The following is a 20,383-nucleotide window of genomic DNA, read 5'->3' as shown; positions in this document are numbered from 1 at the left end:
GTTTGAGGGAACCCTGTGGAGGTGCACCTGATTGAGTGCATAAGTCACCATGCTCTAGGGCCCGGGTTCAAGCCCCTGGCCCCTGCCTGCAAGAGGAAAGCTTTGCAAGTGGTGAAGCAGGGCTACACATCTCTCTCTCTCTCTCTCTCTGTCTCTCTCCCTCCCTCCCCTTATCCTCTTGATTTCATTTTTTTTTAATTTCTTTTGAGGGATTAATGGTTTACATTCCTTTTGAATTCTGGTTGTCTCTATCCAATAAATAAAGATGTAAAAAAAAAAAAAACTAGGAATGGAAAAATAATTCTAAAAAAAAAAGTTTGATGTCTTTGTACTTTATCATTTGAACCCACTGTCATATCCATTAACCCAAGAACGGTTGTAAGGATATGAGGAGCAAAGAGAAGCCCCTTCTCCCCCAAGGGCCCTTTTTTCTTCTTTTTAAAAAATGTTTATTTACAAACAGAAACACTGACAAGACCATAGGATAAGAGGGGTACAACTTCACACAATTCCCACCACCAGAACTCCATATCCCATTTCCTCCCCTGATAACTTCCCTACTCTTTATCCCTCTGGGAGTGTGGACCCAGAGTCATCATGGGGTGCAGAAGGTGGAAGGTCCCCACTGAATATGGGCATTGGCAGGCCAATCCATACACCCAGCTGGTCTCTCTCTTTCCCTAGTGGGGCAGAGCTCTGGGGAAGCAGGGCTGCAGACCACATTAGTGGGGTCATCTGCCCAGGGAAGTCCAGTTACAACATGGTAGCATCTGGAACCTAGTGGCTGAAAAAAAGAGTTAACATATAAAGCCAAACAAATTGTTGACTAATCGTGAAGCTAAAGCCAAAAATATTACAGATGAAAATTTGAGGTCTCCATTTTGTAAATAGCTAGTAGGTCTATATTAGGTATATTCCAAAGGGCCCATGACTTTATTAGTTTTTGCGTGAGCCTGACATCTGATATGCAGGTGGACCCAAGTTATCGTCTAGGGAAATGATGTCATGGCTGGAAAAAAGGCTAGAAAGCTGGATCAGGGATGAGAGTAGCTCCCAAATATGGGAAAAATGTATAAATATTGTTAACTGTATGCCCCATGGATTTGATCTGGGGCCCATATTCAGCATAGGAGCCTGTGTAACCTCTACATCCCTGTAGATCCGAGCTTGCATTTTGTGGTAGGAACATTTCAAGTCGCACCAATTCCAGGACCCTCAGGTGGTAGATACAGTATGTTGTCCAACATCCCTTCGGAGGATGGAACATTCTCTACCATTGTTGATCCACATTGAGGGCAAGGTCGAGGACCCTTTGCCTGAGTCTAGAGGGAGTGACATTCTCCTCTTGAGAGTCACCTGGCTCTCCCACACACCACCGCTGAGCCAAGGGCACAGCCCCCCCTTGTAATCCCTGCAGCTCATTGCAAGAATCCAGCCCAGCCCAGCCTCTTCTCATGCATTTTCCCTGCAACCTGGCCTGGAAGTGTTTAAAGCCCTCGTTTAGGCTCATGCTAAGTCACGTCAATAGTACCTGAGTGCCACGCCGTGACCTAAGATCTCTGGGACACAAGGAACAGTGAACATATTATCATCTTCCTATCCCTGGCCAGCCCTCTCTCCCTCCTTCCCTTCCCTTCTTTTTCGCTTCCACCCAACATTGTCATTCTAATGGGCTCCTGTAGAACTTTACTCATCCAGTTCTTAATTTCAAGATATCTCACCAAGGTTTGTTCTTCCAGCCAGTGGGGTGTCAGTTGCATCTGCCTCAATATCCATCCACATGTCAGCTCCCCAAATTCCACCCCCCGCCCCCCCCGTTCCTTATCACCAAGAAATGAACACCCATGGTCCTAATTTTAACTTTTGATTTGTGAGCCCAGCATTGCTCAGCACTGGCATATGTTGTGCCAGAGATTAACCCAGAACCTCCACATACAAGTCCTGTGTGCTGCCATTGTACCGTCTCCCCGGCCTAGGCTCCTGACTTTGAGCTCATCACTCTCTACAACAAAATGGAGAACATGAGTGTTAGAAGACTCCCAGCACTGCCTCCATCAGCAGCCCCTGAAGGTCTGCATAGCTTTGGTGATGAGGGTAGTTCAGCAAAGTGTTGGTCACCATCATAATATTACTGAACACCTGGGACAACTGTTGACCACCAGGGCCATTTTGCAAGCTCGTCTCTCTCAAGGTGACTCAGTTGGTTAGCTGAAAAATCACCATTCAATCATGTCCCATAATCTAATCAACGATCACTTAGTTACTCAGGAGGCCAATGGCTGTCCATTGGCACCACTGAGCCGGGTGCAGCTGCCTGCTGTTCCTGCTTCCTGTAGGAGATCACAGTCTAGTGCAGGGTCAAGTGAGGCTTGGCAGAGGAGAGTACTTCTCGGAGAATAGGCCTCTCTGCACAGAAATCCTGTGTTACTCTGCTGGGCATCAAATGAGGTGATAGAAAGAGTGTCAGCTCTGAAGTCAACTGCCCAGTTCTCATTCTGATCCTTCTGCTTGTGAAATGAAAGCTCTCGGGTGAGTGGTTGAACTTCTTCCTACGCAGGTTACTTGGGGTGTCGACTGAGAATTATAGTCTCATTAGTTCATAGGGGTTATTGTGAAATTCTGAGTTAAAGCGTGGGCGTACACACACTGACACATACACACATACGCACACACACACACACACACACACACACACACACACACACACACACACACTTTCGTGTTTTTTGACCAGAGGACAATTCAGCACTGGCTTATTGTGGTGCTAGGGATTGAACCTGGAAACTTAGAAACTCAAACATGAAAGTCAATTTTAGCATAACCATTGTGTTACCTCCTGTCCCTAAGTGTGCATTTAAAACAACATGTAGGCCTGCAAGAGAACACACACACAAATAATAACGATAATAATAATAGTAACAGGTAATCTGAAGTGAACCTGGGGTCTGTTTAAGTGAACACAGGAGCTTGATGATTTTTCCACATGTTAGACTGTTTCTGTAGGGTGTTCTCAACTATTCTCCTGGATCGAATCCTACAGCTAAAATGTGATGGTTTTGAATGCATACGGCTCAGTGCCTGCTGTCTTTCTTTTTGAACAATGCAGCAGAGATGGAGTCCCACTGGTAAAGCCTGAGAGAGGGAGGATGATTGATACTGTTGTACTTTTTTCAACCTTAATTGGTTTTCCCATTTCATTTCTTGGGCCCATTTCTCTTTCAGAATTTTCTCTTCATTTCCTTTGTCCATTTATCTCTCGATGTCCCATGTGGCTTTTCTCCTTGCCATTTCAATTGAAACTCTTCATTTGTTTTTGCAGCCTACAGCCTGCCTTTCTGTTTAGCAGGTCTGAACAGTGAAGAGAAGGCTCCCGAGAGTCCATGTCTCCCATGGTCACAGCCACCGCCTCTTACACAGTGTGTGGTGAGGGCAGGGGCCTAGTCAGGACATGAGAACAATGTCAGCACCCACATCCAGGACTGGATGACAAGCAGAGCCTCTGCGACCCACCAGTGTGTGTGTGTGTAGCCCATAGGTTAAATTTCGAGGTGAACAGGTGAGTGGGACACAGGCTAAACCCTTGTGTGTATCCTTCCTCCCCAGGTTGTGTCTACCATGTTCCTCCTCATGGTTGTCTTCGCCATCTTTGACTCCAGAAACATGGGGGTCCCCAAAGGCCTGGAACCCATTGTCATCGGCCTCCTGATCATTGCCATCTCTTCCTCTTTGGGACTCAACTGTGGCTGTGCCATGAATCCTGCTCGAGACCTGAGCCCCAGGCTGTTCACTGCTTTGGCAGGTTGGGGTTTTGAGGTCTTTACGTAAGTAGTAGCCACCATGGTGGGCAGGGGAGAGTTCATATTGACTCCTAGCTGGCAGGGTGGGGCTTTAGTCTGGAAATAGTGGAGGCTTTAGATGGGGAGGTGGGGGTTACACACTTGATACTCTGGCAGAAAATATGGAAGATTTCATTAGAGATGAGTGATGTGGTGCGTGAGTATGGGCGTGCGCGCGCGCGTGTATGTGTGTGTGTGTGTGTGTGTGTGTACAGAAAAAGAAGGGGACAGAGAGTGAATAAGCCTCCAGGAATTTTCAAAAGAGATAATCCTGCCATTTACATTAATACTACTGCCTCACTGTGGGTATGACTTTAGGTGAGTAACTTAATTCTAGAGTTCATCTGCAGATTTGCTTTGGGACAGTCTTTCTTTCCTTCCTTTTTACATTTTTATGTATGATCCTTAGGTTACAAGATTATGAGATAACAGAGAATCGTTCCACACCATACCCACCCGCTGTCAGAATTCTGTATCCTCACTTTCCCACCTCCCAAAGATAACCACCATAGTTCTCACAAGTCTTAGGAATAATTTGCTTATATCTATTATTTTTCAAGTTCATGTGTATCAGGTCTTTAGACTCCACTTATGAGTGAAACCATGCAGTAGTTGTCTTTCATCTCTTTACTTTTTTTGCTAAGTATAATCACCTGTGGTTCCATCCATTTCACCCAATGGACACAATATCATCCTTTTTCATTGCAGAATAGTATTCCATGAAATATATATCCCACCACTTCTCTATCTGACGATGGGCATTTTAGGCTGTTCCCACTCTTTGGCTATTGTGAATAATGCAGCTGTGAACATAGAGGTGCATATGTTGCTTCAAATTAGTGTTTCAGTATCCTTTGGAGAAATGTCTAAGAGTGGTATTGCTGGGTCATAAGGTGCTTTTTTGTTTGTTTGTTTGTTTAAAGACTCTTCATACAGTCTTCCTAAGGGGCTGAACCAGTTTTATTGCCTTGGGGACAATCTCGCCACCAGAAGTCACATCTTCTGATGTGGCTACAGGGCTCTTTCTAGTGAACTGTGCTAGCAGTGCATCATTCATTCTTTCATGTTTTTTTTTTCTTCAGCATTGTCAATGCTTTGGTTGGTGTGCCAGGCAAGGAAATTTCAAAAACAGCTAAGGCATGTTTTGGCAGCCTTCAGACCAAAACGTGAGGGAACATTTTGGGAGTGATTCACTCTGCTTGGGAAATGGAGGAAAAGGCACCACTGAACAAGTGAGAGCTGAGTTAGGTTTGGATGAGTAAGAAATTCCTGGTAGAACAGATGTGAAACCAAGATTCTTTGCACAAGAAGAGGCAAGGCCCCATGCTTTATACCTCTGAACATGCTGAGGAAATAGGCTGTGGTTTGGCCCTAGCCTCCCAGCACAGAATCTGCCTATGAATCCTTCCCTACACTTGGCCCAAAAGGTCACCAATGCCATGGCCAATCCCTTGCACTCATTACCTGTCTCTAGAGGAAGGGAACTCTTTCTGGTCTATCAGGAGACAGGCTCTCTCAAGGGATCGGAGAAGAGGGAAAAAAAAACACTCAGGGGCCAGGTGATGGCACATCAGGTTAAGCCCACGTAGTATAAGCACAAGGATCTGGGTTTAAGCCCCCACTCCCCACCTACAGGGGGGTAGCTTCACAAACAGTGAAGCATGTCTGCACGTGTCGTGTCTTCTTTCTCTCTCATTCTCTATCTCCCCCTTCCCTCTCAATTTCTCTCTGTCCTTTCCAATAAAACGCAAAGAATGGCTGCCAGGAGCAGTGGAATCTTAGTGCTGGCACCAAGCCCCAGGGATAACCCTGGAGGCAAAAACAACAACAACAACAACAACAACAAAACCCCACAGGATCAGATTCAAGTTCTGTGTTTTCTGTGAGAAACAAAAGATCTCAGAGCTGTCCTGTGCATATGAAGGTCATGCACATGCCAACTTTATCTAAGTGAGAGTCTCGACTGGTCTGCCTTCACCAGTGTGAAAAACGGTCTTCAAACAACTGACACCATTCACATCATCACCACAGACCATGCTGAGAGAGGCCAGCTTGGACATCTCATGAGAATGGAGGCCTTGGCTGTTTGTCACTGCTGTGTCCTCAGTGACTGAATCAGAGCCTGGCATGCAAGATAGTTTCAGCAAAAGTTACTGAAGAAAAGAATGAACAGACACATGTCAGGGCTGGTTGTTCACTCAGAGAAACTCAAACCACACTCCTTATCCTAAAGAAGCTAGCTAGCAAGAATGAATTTTCCAGAGAAGTGGCTCTTACCTAGAGATGATTTTATCTCTAGGGATATGTGGCAATGTCTGGAGACAATGGTGATTATCGTAATTTGGAGAGGTGGAGGATGGATTGTTACAAGCTGTTTCTGGCACCTGACAGATAGAGGCCAGAGATACTACTGAGCTTCCTGTGGTCCTCACAGGAAATACAATATTTGGGTCTCCACAGGGAAAAACCATTTGGCCAAACATCTCAGCATATGTTAGGGTGGAAGACATCTTTCTAGGAGGATCTCACCCTAGAAAAGAAAAAAGTTGGACAGTGCCCACCAGTAGGAAGAACCCTCTGCATCCTTCCAGATCAAGAGTCAAAAGCATGTCCAGTCATCTCCTTCCAAAAGCTCAGAATTAGAGAATGAGTTGCCTTTCATTTCACCTTCCCCAGCTTCATGCGAGGAGACCACTACCCACCACCAAGTCACCTCTGCTAGCTAGGTGTGCCCTGGTCTCACTCCCAGCCACCTTTGGTGGCACACACCAAGTCCCGAGAGAGCAGTGATGGCTTTGGTGTAAGCAGAGACCTTGCCCGTTCTCTCTTTGCTGTGCTAAATGGTGGAACACATCTCTGGGAAAACTCGGAATCCCCTCTGAGCTGGCTCTGAGCGATGTGACATTCTTTATCGTCAGAGAACAGCAAAGGATTTGGGGACAGAAGTTTGACCTGTTTAGAACTTCAATTTGCAGGAGTCGGGTGTTGGTATGCTTCTAAGACCCCTTCTGTTTCATTGGTTTAATCCCCCCTGCTTAACACTGTATTCTATTTACATAACCACTGGTAACTAAGCACCACCCTGCCTGCAGGGCATTGGTTTAATCCCCACTGGCTCACGATGTCTTTTTGCTCCGCCCCCTCTCCTAGTACACCCTGATTTGCACCAGTCACTTTTCGCTCCACCCTCTCTATGTCACATCCTGTTTCCACACTAGTTGGCGAGTATATATATAAGGACAGGATTGCGATTATAGATAGTTTTAGATGGCTTAGATTGTGCTCCGTTCTACATGAATAAAGAGATACTGCATATAGCTCAGCCATGAGTCCCTGGTCGTCTGTCTCCCGCCCATGAAGCCAGCCAGCCCGGCAGTTGGGCAGAGGCACCTCTGGCTGAGTACATACTTTACTGTGCCCAGGGACCCTGATTCAAACTCCCACTCCCTACCTGCTTCACGAGACTTCTGTCTCCCTTTTTTCTCTTCCCTTCCCCTCTCAGTTTTTCTCTGTCCTATCTAATAAAAAAGGGGGAGGGAGAAAAAGGAGAGAGAGACAAAGAGAGAAAGAAAAAAAAGGGAGGGGGAAATGACCACCAGGAGTGGTGGCTTCATCATGCAGACACTGAGCCCCGGTGATAACCCTAGTGGCAAAAGAAAGAAAAAAAAAAGTCAATTTGGCAAAAAGTTAATATGACATCACTATATCAGATGAACTGAAAAGGGAGAGAGTAGAGGAACAGAAATCTGTCAGGATAGACCTAGGCTGGCTGGTAATCCTGAAACAAAATATTCCCAAGAAAACATTTGAGGGGTTCAGGTCTCCAAGATGCTCCCAAAAGATTCCGTCATCCAAGGTCCTGTAGCTGCAGTAAGTAACTCAGCTGATAAACCGGCTTAGGTCACTTCCGGATCCTCAAATATGACCAATCCACTTTACTCCAAGGTCCTCTGGGGGCCCTATGTGCTAAGTAATGACCATGACCTGTAAAACCTGTGGCTGTGACAAGGACACGAGCCAGCAGGACGGACTAGCCTTTGCTTTGTCTTTACATATTGGTATTGCACCCTGAGTCTCACCACTAACTCCCGCTGGGGTGCTCATGACTCAAGGATGGATCTCAGGGGGAATGTTATTCCTGATGATAGAATACCTTGGACAATTAACACTGACATATTCCTGGGAGCCCCCCACCCCAAGATGATAAGGTACAAATGATCCCGGGCTTCTGTAAGACTGGGTCACATAGGTGAGTGAAGGGCTTGTGACTCTGGCATCTCTACATTGAGATGTAAATGTGTGTCCTGACAAATAGCCAGAGCTTCGTCTATTCCATGGCAACACCATTTTGAGGATGAAAAGGAAATCAGGGACTCATATCAGGTGCTGAGTGGAAAAGAGGATCCCAGTTCTGACGTCCCTCTGGATGGAACTTGGAAAGTGGAGGCAGAGCAAAGCAGAGCCAGCATCCTCTCTCCCTCGAGGTGAGAGTGACACCTAGTGGCCACAATGCTCAGGTCCCTCCATCTTACATGCTTGTTTGAAAGAGGAACCCAGAGTGGGCTTCAGTGGCCCAGGACCACCATGCAGATGGAAACTCAGAGAGGGACAGCCTTTCCCCATCCGACACTTCTGAGAGGAGAATCACAGGGTTCTTCTTTTCCAGTCAAAATTGGATACAAGCAGAAAGTCCCATGGAGCAGGTGTGTAGTTAGGAAGCACATTGATTCCAATAAAATAAAATAAAATAAAGTAGAGTAGAGTAAAGTAAAGTAAAAAAATAAAATAAAGTAAAATATGTCACCTGCCAAGAATCCTTCCTTCAGTGAGAACCTTGTGGAGTCCTTATGCATAGTCACTGCTTTCCTGTTTTTAAAAGATTTTATCTCCAACATGTGTTATACACATATACTTAACCAGTGTATTTTACTCTCATGCCTGCTTCTAGACTCCATGACCCTTAGTATGAAGTCACTTAAGTGAATGATATGACTTTTTTAATTGTCTTTATTTATTGGATAGAGACAGCCAGAAATCGAAAGGGGAAGGGAAGATAGGGAGAATGTAGCTCCCAAATCTTAGGAAAGTCTATAAATACCATTAACTGTAAACCCCATCGATCTGACCTAGGGACCACGTCTACTCATATTTAGCACAGGAGCCTGTGTAACCCCTGCACCCTGGTGAACATTCCAGACTTATTATCTCAAGATGAAGGAAAAGCAATTTCTAGATGATCAAGTTGAACTTTCCCCAGATTCCCTTCATTTTGACCCCGGATTTCTAATATTTCAATATTTCAATTCATTTCTAATATCTCAATGAAGGGGACATATTCTCTCCTAACAGGAAAAATGAAAAAGATCATCTAGTCTAGGATGATGACTGTAGCTTTACATTAGCACTTTCGGAGATAAAAGCTTTAGAAAGACTCGCTGGTTCTTCAGCAACTGCAGAGTGATACAAGGACAAAGCCAGACAGTGTGTCATTCATTTCTCCTTTGATTGTAGAACCGGAAACAACTTCTGGTGGATTCCCATTGTGGGCCCCTTGGTGGGAGCTGTCCTTGGAGGCCTCATCTACGTCCTTGTCATTGAGATCCACCACCCAGACGGTGAACTTAACTTTGAGACAGAACAGTCTGATGGGATGCCAGGGAAATATGAACTCAGTGTGATTATGTAGTAATGCGCTCTGTCCTGCATCTGCCGTTCATTCATCTGGAGGGTACGCTCTTTGGAAAAGATGGCACCAGGTGTCTGTTTTCCTAGGACTCAGGTGGGATCCACAGAGTTCTCTCTTCTAGTCAAGTGGGATGCAAACTGGAACAGCGTTCGAGTGAAAGTTTGAAAACTCTGATCTCTTCCCTGCCAATCCCTCCCACCCTCAGCCCAAATAGTTTCAACGGTTCCCTGAAACACCCTTCTCTGCTGCTCTGTTTTTTGTTTGTTTTGTTGTTGTTGTTGTTGTTTTTCTAAGTTTTGATGGGTGTAAACTAAGTGAACACTAGTAATTTGAAACCTTATCCATGAACTTAATGGGATGGCCTCAGCTGCGTTCCCTGTGTGCAATTATGTCACCAATGAGTCTTGTCCATATTCGTGAAGATGACAGTCTTGGTATCAACCAGAATTTCCAGTGGATTGAAAGACACAGCAATGGTTTCAGTCAAGATGCCTATGATGAACCAGGGAGTGAACAGGTTAACTCTCCAGTGCTGTCATGCCCTTGTGTTTGTCTAAATTCTACTGTTCTTCAGGCAGCAGTAGATTACAGCTGGAAAACACAGGAGAAAGATAGCATCCAGAAACCTCGGGAGACATGACAGATTTATCTCTCCATAAAAAAATAATAATAATGGAAGCCATTTATCAGATTAATCTCTTGCTCTTTCTGTTTTAGAGGACACCTAGTCTTGGCAATTAGTATATAATTCTCGTGAACTCCATTCACAGCCTCAGTTGTGAGCAAAACACCCCTCTGTACTTTCAGCTTGAATGTGTTTTCCTAATTGCACACTGGAGGGCAGATATTTGACATGCTTGGTCCATGGCTGCCTTTATTCTTTCATCATATATGTGCCCTATGAGCCCAAATGAAAACCAATGGACACTTGTCTGCTAAAATCCTCAGCGTGGAGGTCCCTGGAAAGACACCATTTCCTTGTTGGACTTCACAATTCACAAAGTACTTGCTATGTGTTACTCCACTGAGTCCTCTCAGTGAATGAATGAGGTGAAATGCCATGTGGCATGTTTTTTTTTTTTTTCAGACGAAAGAACAAGTCTCAGGGGCATCGGTGAGTTGCCTGAGGTCACGTGGAAAGTTGGACGTCCGTCCACTGTATCCTGGACCTTCCAGAGGAAGAGTGACTGGCTGAGAATCTTGGCCAGCCCTTCCTGGCTGGATAGATAAACGGGAATGAACAGGTGTCCAAACACATCCACTTTCTGGACGTAGTAATTCTCTGGATGCTAAATTACCAGGGTCTTTGGTATCTGGTTTTAGCCCCGCTGTTACTGAAGGTCCTAGCAGAACAGTCGTCTTCCTCACTTGCTGGAAGATATGGCCAGAAGGCCTCGCTGCCTGGCTTGGTCTGAGCAAGCCATGGTCTCCCTCTCCTGACAGTCCCCAGCATTACATCAGGGGAAGTTGGGGAGCTTCTCATGGCCTGGCTTTCTTTGTAAGGTTCTCTAGTTGATGTCACTTTGGTCAAAAGCTTTTTTGTGAATTACAAATCCCAAGTCATTCCTCTCCATGAAATAACACATCTTCAGCCTGACCTTTTTCAAGCATAGCAGTCTTGGAAAGGTCCTTGCTGTGTGATAATGGAACAGCAACATCCAGCTGTGAACTGTCTCTCTTCACCTGTGCTCTATCATCTCCTGATATAGGGAACTTTTCCTTTTGCCTCTAGGGTTATCACTGGGGTTCCATGCATGCACTGAATCCACTGCTCCTGGTGGCTATTTTTTCCATTTTATTGGATAGGGCAGAAAGAAATTGAGAGAGGAGGGGGGAGATAGAGAGGGAGAGAGAAAGATAGACACCTGCAGACCTGTTGCACCACTCATGAAGCATTCCCCCCCCCACACACACAGGTGGGTAGTGGGGACCTTGAACCTGGATCCTTGCTCAGGTTCTTGAGCTTAGTACCAGGTATGCAACTCCTACCACAGACACACACATACAGGAAACTCTTAGTGTGTCCTGAAACTACCTTGATATAATCTTTTAAAATCGGTCAATCAGTCCTTGAATCAACTGAATTCAGCTGAGTCACCTGGCCTGTGTCACAACCAAACCTTGTCTAAATGTTTGACATACAGAATCACAAGCAAGTAAAATGGCTGCTATTTTGTATCATTAAAAAAAAAAAAAAGGGGAGGTGTTGCTTTGGGTGGCTTGAAACTGCTAAGAACACAAGATTCAGAGGTTGTCTCTCCAGTTTATGACCTGAGAATTCCTGGGGAGCCTCTAAAAGGATATACCAGCTGGATTGAGAGGATTGAGAGGCGATTTGGTTGAACTGTCTGAGTGTCAAATTTCTTTGAGGACCATGCACTGTGGGGGTCAGGTAATTCCTGGGGGAGGGAGGGTTCCAGGGTTTGAGTTCCTTGTGAATTAGAGCTGTGGTGTTCTCCAGGGGAGAGTTCTAGGATTCTAGAGTTCCCACCACCCCATCTGCCACTTCTAACGTACCGACGTCTGGACACATATTTGGTTGTTTCAAACAAGGAGGAAGTGTCATTGCCATCTAGTGGGCAGAAATAAGGAATGAGGTTAAGTATTCTGCTGTGTATGTGTTGGCTCTGGCCTCCAAGAAAGAACCATTAAGTTCAGTGCCAGGGAGCCAGAGCAGTGGCTGTGTACAGGGCTGGCAGACAAGAGCTCCTGGGTTCAATCTCTGGCACTGCCACTATTCAGAAATGAGCTGTGCTGTGGTCAAGCATCTTCAAGTTTAAAATGCCCCCTCGTGAAGAGATTGGGAGACACCCCCTGGGTTCCTGAAAAGATGAGGAGAGGAGCAAGAGAAGACAGGAGAGCCCCTATGCCCTGACTCACATTCTGCTGAAACTGACGTGCTGCAAATCAGGAACAGTCTTCTGGCTGAATTAACATTAGTTGAAGGCGAGGCTTGAGTTTTCAGGTTGAAGCATGGAATCGGTGATCCACGGCAGAGCACATTAAGTGTTGGCGGGTGGTAAAAGATGAAGATTGTGATGAGAAGGTGAATGTCTGTGGAAGCCCGCCCCGGGAGTGTCATTTCCCATGAGGAACCAGCCATCTGGGGCAGCCTCCAGGGACTAGAATCATATGTCAGTCCTGCTCTTTCCCTTGGTGATCACAAGCCTGGATGAATAGGAGCACTTATGTGCATGCTCGAAATGTGATTTCCGTATGAAGGGCTCCTCAGCCAGTGGAGATCTGAAAGCACGTTGGGGCATGGAGAACTTTTCCAACCAGGAAGAGGCAGAGTTAATATTCAGATGGTGAAGAGGAAAAGTGGAGTGAGCGTGTTGCATTTAAAAACTTAACCACTGACATGTAAATTATTCCTTCTCAGTTACACACACACACACACACACACACACACACACACACCATTTATACAGGTACAACAGTATCCAAAGCTCTTCTTCTCATGGAAAAAGAATGACAACTTCCAGTTATAGAGGATGGTTTACATGTCTTATTTAGCCTCAGTACCTACTGTTCAAATAAAATCCTCTGTGTTTCCCTCAAGTCAACCACAGCTTCTATAAATAGACAGAGAGATGAGGGTGGGGTAGAAGTTTCACCCTGTCTGTGATATTACATTAAACCTCCCCTCCCTCCATAAACTGAGGACCCTCTGAATAGAGACTGGGTTGAAAGTGGGTCTTCAGAACACAGTTTGAAAACCACTGATAAAGGATTTGGGACAAGTTGTTTATGGATCTTTCATCAGAGTTTTAAGGAGAGAGCCTGTCAAAAGCCCCGTGAGTTATGATTGGGGTCATTTTCAGAGGCTTCTTAATAAGTGAGTCAAACAGAATCAGTCAACCCTTTATACACTCAAAAGAAAAAAAAAGTGTCATGGTAGCTAGTCTCAAATCAGGAAGCTAAGTACCCTGAGGTAACATCTCTACTAATCACAGCACACAGAGAGAAGGAATGATGATCCTAGGACACACACACACACACACACACACACACACACACACACACACACACACACATATATATATATATATATATATATATATATATATATATATATATATATAATGTTTTATGGAGGTACCTGTGGTACCCTAGATGTGTTTCAAATGATATGTATAAAAAAAGAGTAAAACATTTCTTGATGACTGAAGCACTGTTTAATTTTCAGCCTCTTGTGTCTTTCTTCTAGAGCGCCCCCTGGTGGCTACAAACACTACAACACTTCTGGTTTACCTCTCGGCATGTGGGGATCTCAGCAAATAAAGCAGGAAGGAGTAAAGATAGAGCCCCTGGTGGCAGTGGGGTTCGCCCACGCCTTGGCCTTTCTGTCTCCTCCTTCAGCAACTAGCAGGAATGACCTGACCTAAGAAGGGGGCAGGAACATCCTGGGACCTGGGCACCACACATGGCAGAGTCTCTTGATACGTTGTTAGCACACATTTCTAGTGTCATGACTCATGGTTTATGGAGCACATTTCATGGCCAGTGGCTCACGGGACTCTTGGGGACAATGGCAAGTAGATTAATGTCCTCCTGAAAATGCTGGGACCAGGACAGAGCACACCAGACTTGTGCTTAAGGCCTAGCAGTCCCAGGTTGAATCCCTGGCACCACCATATATATCCTTGAGCTGAACCGTGATCTCTCACTTTCTAATGAACATAAATCTTTAACATGAAAAACTGTTTTTATTAGATAGTGCAGAGAGAAGTTGAAAGGGGAGGGGAAGATAGACAAACAGGAGTGAGAAACACAGACAACTACAGGCCTGCTTCACTGTTCATGAAGCATCCATCCCTCCTAAAGGTGGGGAGTGGGTGCTTGAACCCGGGTCTTTGTGCATGGTAATGTGTGCACTCAACCAGCTGTGCTACTGCCTGGCCCCCTAGAAACGATTTTTTGTTTGTTTGTTTTATTGACTTAATAATGATTGACAAGACCGTAGGACAAGAGGGGTATAAATCCATATTATCCCCACTCCCTCCCTCCATTGGAAGCTTCCCTAGTCTTTATCCCTCTGGGAGCATGGACCCAGGATCATTATGGGGTGCAGAAGGTGGAAGGTCTGGCTTCTGTAACTGCTTCTCCACTGGACATAGGCATTGACAGGTCCATCCATACCCCCGTCTGTTTCTATGTTGGCCGAGTGGGGCAGGGCTCTGGAGAGGTGGGGTTACAGGGTCCACTGGTGAGGTCATCTGCCCAGGGAAGTCAGGTTGGAGTCATGGTAGCGTCTGCAACTTGATGGCTGAGAAGCATTAAGCTATAAAGCAGAACAAATTGTTTAATAATCAGGAGCCTAAAGGTAAGAATAGAGCAGGTGAGATTTGGGGGTCTCCATTTTAGAAAAAGCTAGTAGGTCTATACCAGTGGGACTTTATAGGCAAAATAGTAAAGAAACTATCTTTTCAATCCCTTGAGGTCCTGTTTTCTTTTTCATTTCTTTATTGGGGAATTAATGTTATACATTCAACAGTAAATCTGTTTTATTTTTCAGTCATCAACAAAAGTCAGTACGGTTGTTTCAGTAAAATAAATAAATAAATAAATACCACAAGGTGGAGTGTGAGAGGGCCATGTACAACCTACCCAGCATCAACCATCGGCCAACATTGCTCCCTGAACCCTTGTACCCTCCTGCTTCTTATTTCTCCCTTGGGATTCAAGTAAATCCCAGACATGATGTCATCTTATCCCTGACTACTTAATAGGCATCTCAAAAGAATAATTTTTTTTTATAAAATCTTACCTGAATGAATCATTGATCATTTCCTAATACCCTGAAATAACCACTCACAGTTCACATTTCTACAGAGTCCGTCTGACTCACTCTGCTACACAGTCATGTGGCATGTGAGGGCTTGACCCAGGAGCTTTCTTCTGGTGTCTAACTGCTCAAGAGTCTTCTAGTGACAGTCCACCTCAGCTTTTTCCCTTTTCATCAGGCTCTTCTGCTCATTTTTTTTTTTGGCAAAATATTCTTGTACTTATAGCAAAAGGAAAATATAAGTGTTTGTGGGTCCTGAGAGGAGTCATCTGCCCAGAAGGAAATGATGTTCTGGTGGAAAGGAAGTCTCCAGTTGACTTGAAATGGTGGAGATCTCTAGTAGCTATTGCTCCACACACACTGCAAAATGCCCACACTATAAAAGCTCAGACACACAGTGGAAAAAAGTTCACGTTTCATGTCCAGTGTGAGAGACGCTGACTGAATAAGATGCTGAATAATAGCTCCTTCAGTGTCAGTACTCATCTGACTCTTCCTTTCTAAAGACTTCAGACCTTTGAAAGTAAAGGCTGAGACAGAAGTGGCCTCTCCCCACATAAAGAAACCATCTCTTCTGATGACTGGCAGCCCTTGGCTAGCTGAGCCCATCATGTGATGTTTTGAGAATACTATTCTGACCTGATAAGTGAAAAAACCATACAGCCATGTCCAAAAGTGACCTCTGTGAGGTTAAGAAGAGACAAGCATGCTCTGTCCCCACTCAGAGTTTGCCATCAGCCAGGGGCCAAGATCACAGCAAGTTGATCTCTCGAGGCCTTTGGAACGAGGCTGAAACGACGCCAGGCTGTCACCTATGTGGCTGGTTCTCTGGAGCACAGCTTGAATTCTGACCCACTGCTAAGTAGCTGTGTGGCCCTCCAGATCAGTCTCTGCATTCCTGTGATGCAAGAGATGCCAACACTGTCTTGCTTTCCCTGGGTTGTTAAATCCTGAGAACTTGCTCATATGTCTAACAAATGGCATCACCGTGCAGTGGGATGTTACTCACCCACAAAAAGGAATGAAGTTACCACCTGGATGAACTTTGAAAACAATTTGCTGAGTGAGAGAAACCAAATGCAAAAAAAGAAGAAAAAATGTCATGTCTGAGTCTATTTATATGGCGTCATCTGAGTAGGGAAATGGATAACGTCATAAAAGAGGTTTTATACAGCCTCTGGTTGCCAGGAGCTGGGGGTGGGGACATTGTGGGGGGAGTTGGGTTGGTGGCAGAAAGGAAATGGTAAGTGACTGCTAATAGTTACCAGGTTTCTTTCGAGATGCTGACAATGTTCTGGAGTTAGATGCACGCCTCTGTGAATAATATAAAAACCACTGGGTTATACACCTAGAAAGATTGGGTTATATGGCATGTAGCTCATTGCTCAATAAAAAAATGAGTGTTATAAATCATTTGAGGAGCAATCTGGAAGCACTTAGTGGTCCTAAATAAGAATATCTTTGTGACTCAGCAATCTCACTCCTCTCTCTGTGTCTCTGATAATCAGAGCCAGAGAATACATACATGAGGATGTTTGCGGTGGTATTTGTGACAATCAGCTACTAGAGGTAACCTCAAAGTCCACAGCTGGGGAAACCGGTAAATGGAATGTGAGGGCCACATATGATACACTCACTGTGCAGGCAGTAGCTAGTAGCTATGAGTCAGGGAGACATCCCACAGTTGAAACAGATCGCAGAAACAGTGTCAGGTCTGTGAAAAGAAACACGACATGACCAGCAGCAAGTACCGCCTATGCAAATGGAAAAATACATAATCACAAGACATTCCCAAATGAAAACACAACCTATTCTCCAAGGAGGTGCACCATTGCCAGAATAGCATCTCCGAACAAGTACTAATTGTTGGAAGAAGGACTAAGAATAAAGGTCCTGGGTAAAGGAGAAAAAAATGTCAAAATAAAATAGAAGCAAAACCAAACACCCTCAAAAGAGTAGAGATAATTCAGTCCTCTTGCCTGGAGGCCCCAAGGGGAAAAGAGAAGGAGGAGATTAAAAAGAAGAGAAAGGGCAGAGAGTAGCAATACACAACGGTAGCAAATCACCTCTTGCTAGTAAAATGGTGGTGGGTTTTATTTCTCTATGCCTTTGTAAAATGTTGGGGAGTAGCTTTAGAAGGTTAAAAAATGGCAGATATCTTAGGTGGCTCTTACATAACTTTAAAATTTTTTTTTATTTATAAAATGGAAATATTGACAAGACTATAGGATAAGAGGGACACAACTCCACACAATTCCCACCTCTAGAACTCCGTAACCCATTCCCTCCCCTGATAGCTTTCCTATTCTTTATCCCTCTAGGAGTATGGACCCAGGAACATTATGGTGTGCAGAAGGTGGAAAGTCTGGCTTCTGTAATTGCTTCCCCACTAAACATGGGTGTTGGCAGGTCCATCCACACTCCCATCTTTTCTCTCTCTTTCCTGGTGGGGCAGGGACTTACGTGACATTTAAGGATAAATTGGTACCACAGACAGCTAGATTCCACTAGCCAAAGACATTTCCCTGGGTATTGGGAGCAAATCACAAATGGCTGCCTTAGGATGTGTAACTAACTGGTCACTGTTCTCTCCATTCTCATGGGATCTGCTCTCCCTTAATTGGACATTTTTGAGAACCCAAAGAGACATCACTGACTTGGTTCTCACTCAGCCTTTGTCAAAGACTGGAATTCTGCTGAAAAAAAAAAAAGTTACCTTTCAGACTAGATTACAATAGGCCCAGTTTGTGAAAGACCCTCAGATCGGTAAAAGAAAAGGAAACTCCTGGATTTAACTCAACACTAGCTGAAAGAAATTAATAGGTTGAGCAAGTGTTGGCATCTTGGAAAAACTCTTGAGGGACACCTTACCACCTTACCTGGCTTTGTGTCCAGAGTAACTCCCACCGCAAATACCTAGAATGTCACAGATTCAATTCAGACCCAAAATTTGGTACCATGAGGACATCAGGATTCTTGGATTTGGTGGTTCCTGACAACTCACTTGTGTATAGCTATGACCTAGCACCTAGATATTTAACAATTATAATTCTATTTTTTAAACTTTTATTATTTATTGGATAGAGACAGAGAGAAATCCAGAGGGAAGGAGGCACGGAAGAGAGAGAAGGAGAGAGAGAGAGAGAGAGAGAGAGAGACACCTGTAGCACTGCTTCACCACTTATGAAGCATTCCCCCTGCAGGTGGGGACCAGAGTTTTGAAGCTGAGTCCTTGTGCATGATAACTTGTGCTCTCATCCAGGTACACCACTGCCTGGCTTATGATTCAATTTTATTTCTTTACTTTCCTGGTGCCCTAGTTCCCCACAACTACATTGCTCTCCAGCCTTTCCAGCCTCTCCAGGTTTTGCTAACTCTAGATGTTCACCATGTTCTACCCCATCTTGGTGGAGCTGTGACCTCTAGGTCTGACCCTACATATTCTTAGTGATGAAAGACCCATGCAAATTCTCAAAAGGGCATAAAGAGTGGTCTATCTGGTTAGGGTGGGTTGCGGGGGGGGGGGGGTGGAGATGTGCATGGAGCCCCAAAAGAGTTGCCCCCCACCCCGAAGCATGCAAATAACCACCACAAAAAAAGACAACAACAACAACGAAAGGATAGGCGGTGGCTTTGGTCAAATGGTTAATGTTGACAGATGGCGCTGAGAAAGCAGCACTATTTTTATGGCTGCTCTATTCTTCAAAACAGGCAGGTGGTGTTCACATCTTCAGAAAAGTGACAAGAAAGAGGCCAGTTTCAATCGGGGCACATTGAGTCACAGCTTATTACTGCAACAAAGCTGGAAGGCTCTGGAAACTCAACATGCATAAAGTGACTCCTAGCCTATAGTGTGCTTTTCACAAGATTATCTCACTGGGTGGTTGGGCAGTGGCGCTCTGGGTTAAGCACACATAGTACGAAGCGCAAGGACCCACAGAAGGATCCTGGTTCAAGCCCCAGGGTCCTCACTTATCCCTTTACAAGAGGTGAAGCGGGTCTGCAGGTATCTATCTCACCCTCTTTCTATCTTCCCCTCCTCTCTCAATTTCTCTCTGTCCTATCTTATTAAAAAAAAAGGAAAAAAAAAAAAAGGTCACCAGGAGCAGTGGATTTGTAGTGTAGGCACTGAGCCCCAGTGATAACCCTAGAGAGAAAAAAGAAAAAATGTCACTGGAGTGGCCAGAGCATGCCCATGAATAAGGAAGTCATTCTCATTTCATATGGAGGAACTTCATAGAAGCTGACTGAATAGCTCATTTTACTTCTCAATAAAAATAGCCAGGATGTTCATCCAGTGCTCTTCAAGTTCTAAAATTCATTGCTCATGGTTGAAGGGGAAACAGAGTGGGATTTACGAGGCATCAGCTGGACCTGATGTCAGGTTAAATTTCAACTGGAGAATTTTTTTTTCTATTTTTATAACATTTTATATAACTCATAAAACAGTGCTTGTATAAAAAATTCACACAAAGTTGCTAGAGAGCATACAATCTCCAAGAAAAAAAAAAGTCCTGGGTTTTTATTATTATTATTATTACATTCAGTTTTCTAAGGATGCACTCAAACCAATGGTAAAATGCAGACATTATGCGGTATTTCATTATCTTTGGTAAAACTAGTTACTTTGATCTCCTCACAGCATTAACTCTGATATCCACTTTGTGCAGGGTCTGCTCTCACTAGGATGTCAGATAAACATTAAGGCTGGATCTACAGAAGGCAAACGGTCCCAAATGGCAGTAAAAGCCTCTGGGCTTGTACCACCCCCATCACCACCACACACCTTTTCATGTCGTCTTACACAGCCAGGCAGCTCAAGGACTTCTTCCCAGGGGCCTAGAGAAGTCCTCTTAGTCAGGCAAAGGCTGGGGAGGGTGAGGGGGAGGTGGAAACTGAGGAACCCAAGTGTCTGTGCAGTGGTGTGGGCAGGCCATTGACACAGTGATGCCATTCTTCACTACGTAGATCCCAGTGGTTGGTTGATGACTGCTGCTATGTGGTGCCACTGCCCCCAAGCTTATACAGAAGAAAAAAGGGAGAGTGGGGCCAATAGCCACGGGGAGGGACACA

The 20,383-nt window shown here is 44.8% G+C and overlaps 1 protein-coding gene across 1 annotated transcript in view; it reads left to right on the top strand.

Moving 5' to 3' along the window:
• AQP9 (aquaporin 9) overlaps nt 1-12,547 on the top strand; it is a 48,574-nt gene extending 36,027 nt beyond the window's left edge. The window contains exons 5-6 of the mRNA XM_007533724.3: nt 3,604-3,821; nt 9,348-12,547. Of these exons, the coding sequence (XP_007533786.2) occupies nt 3,604-3,821; nt 9,348-9,522 (393 nt within the window). The 3' untranslated portion in view covers nt 9,523-12,547. The remainder of the gene's footprint in view (nt 1-3,603; nt 3,822-9,347) is intronic.
• The last annotated feature ends 7,836 nt before the right edge of the window (nt 12,548-20,383 follow it).

This window comes from Erinaceus europaeus, chromosome 16 (assembly GCF_950295315.1).
Source record: "Erinaceus europaeus chromosome 16, mEriEur2.1, whole genome shotgun sequence".
Classification (NCBI taxonomy): domain Eukaryota; kingdom Metazoa; phylum Chordata; class Mammalia; order Eulipotyphla; family Erinaceidae; genus Erinaceus; species Erinaceus europaeus.
Note: the sequence above shows the minus strand (reverse complement) of the source record. Positions and strands in the feature narration are given on the sequence as shown.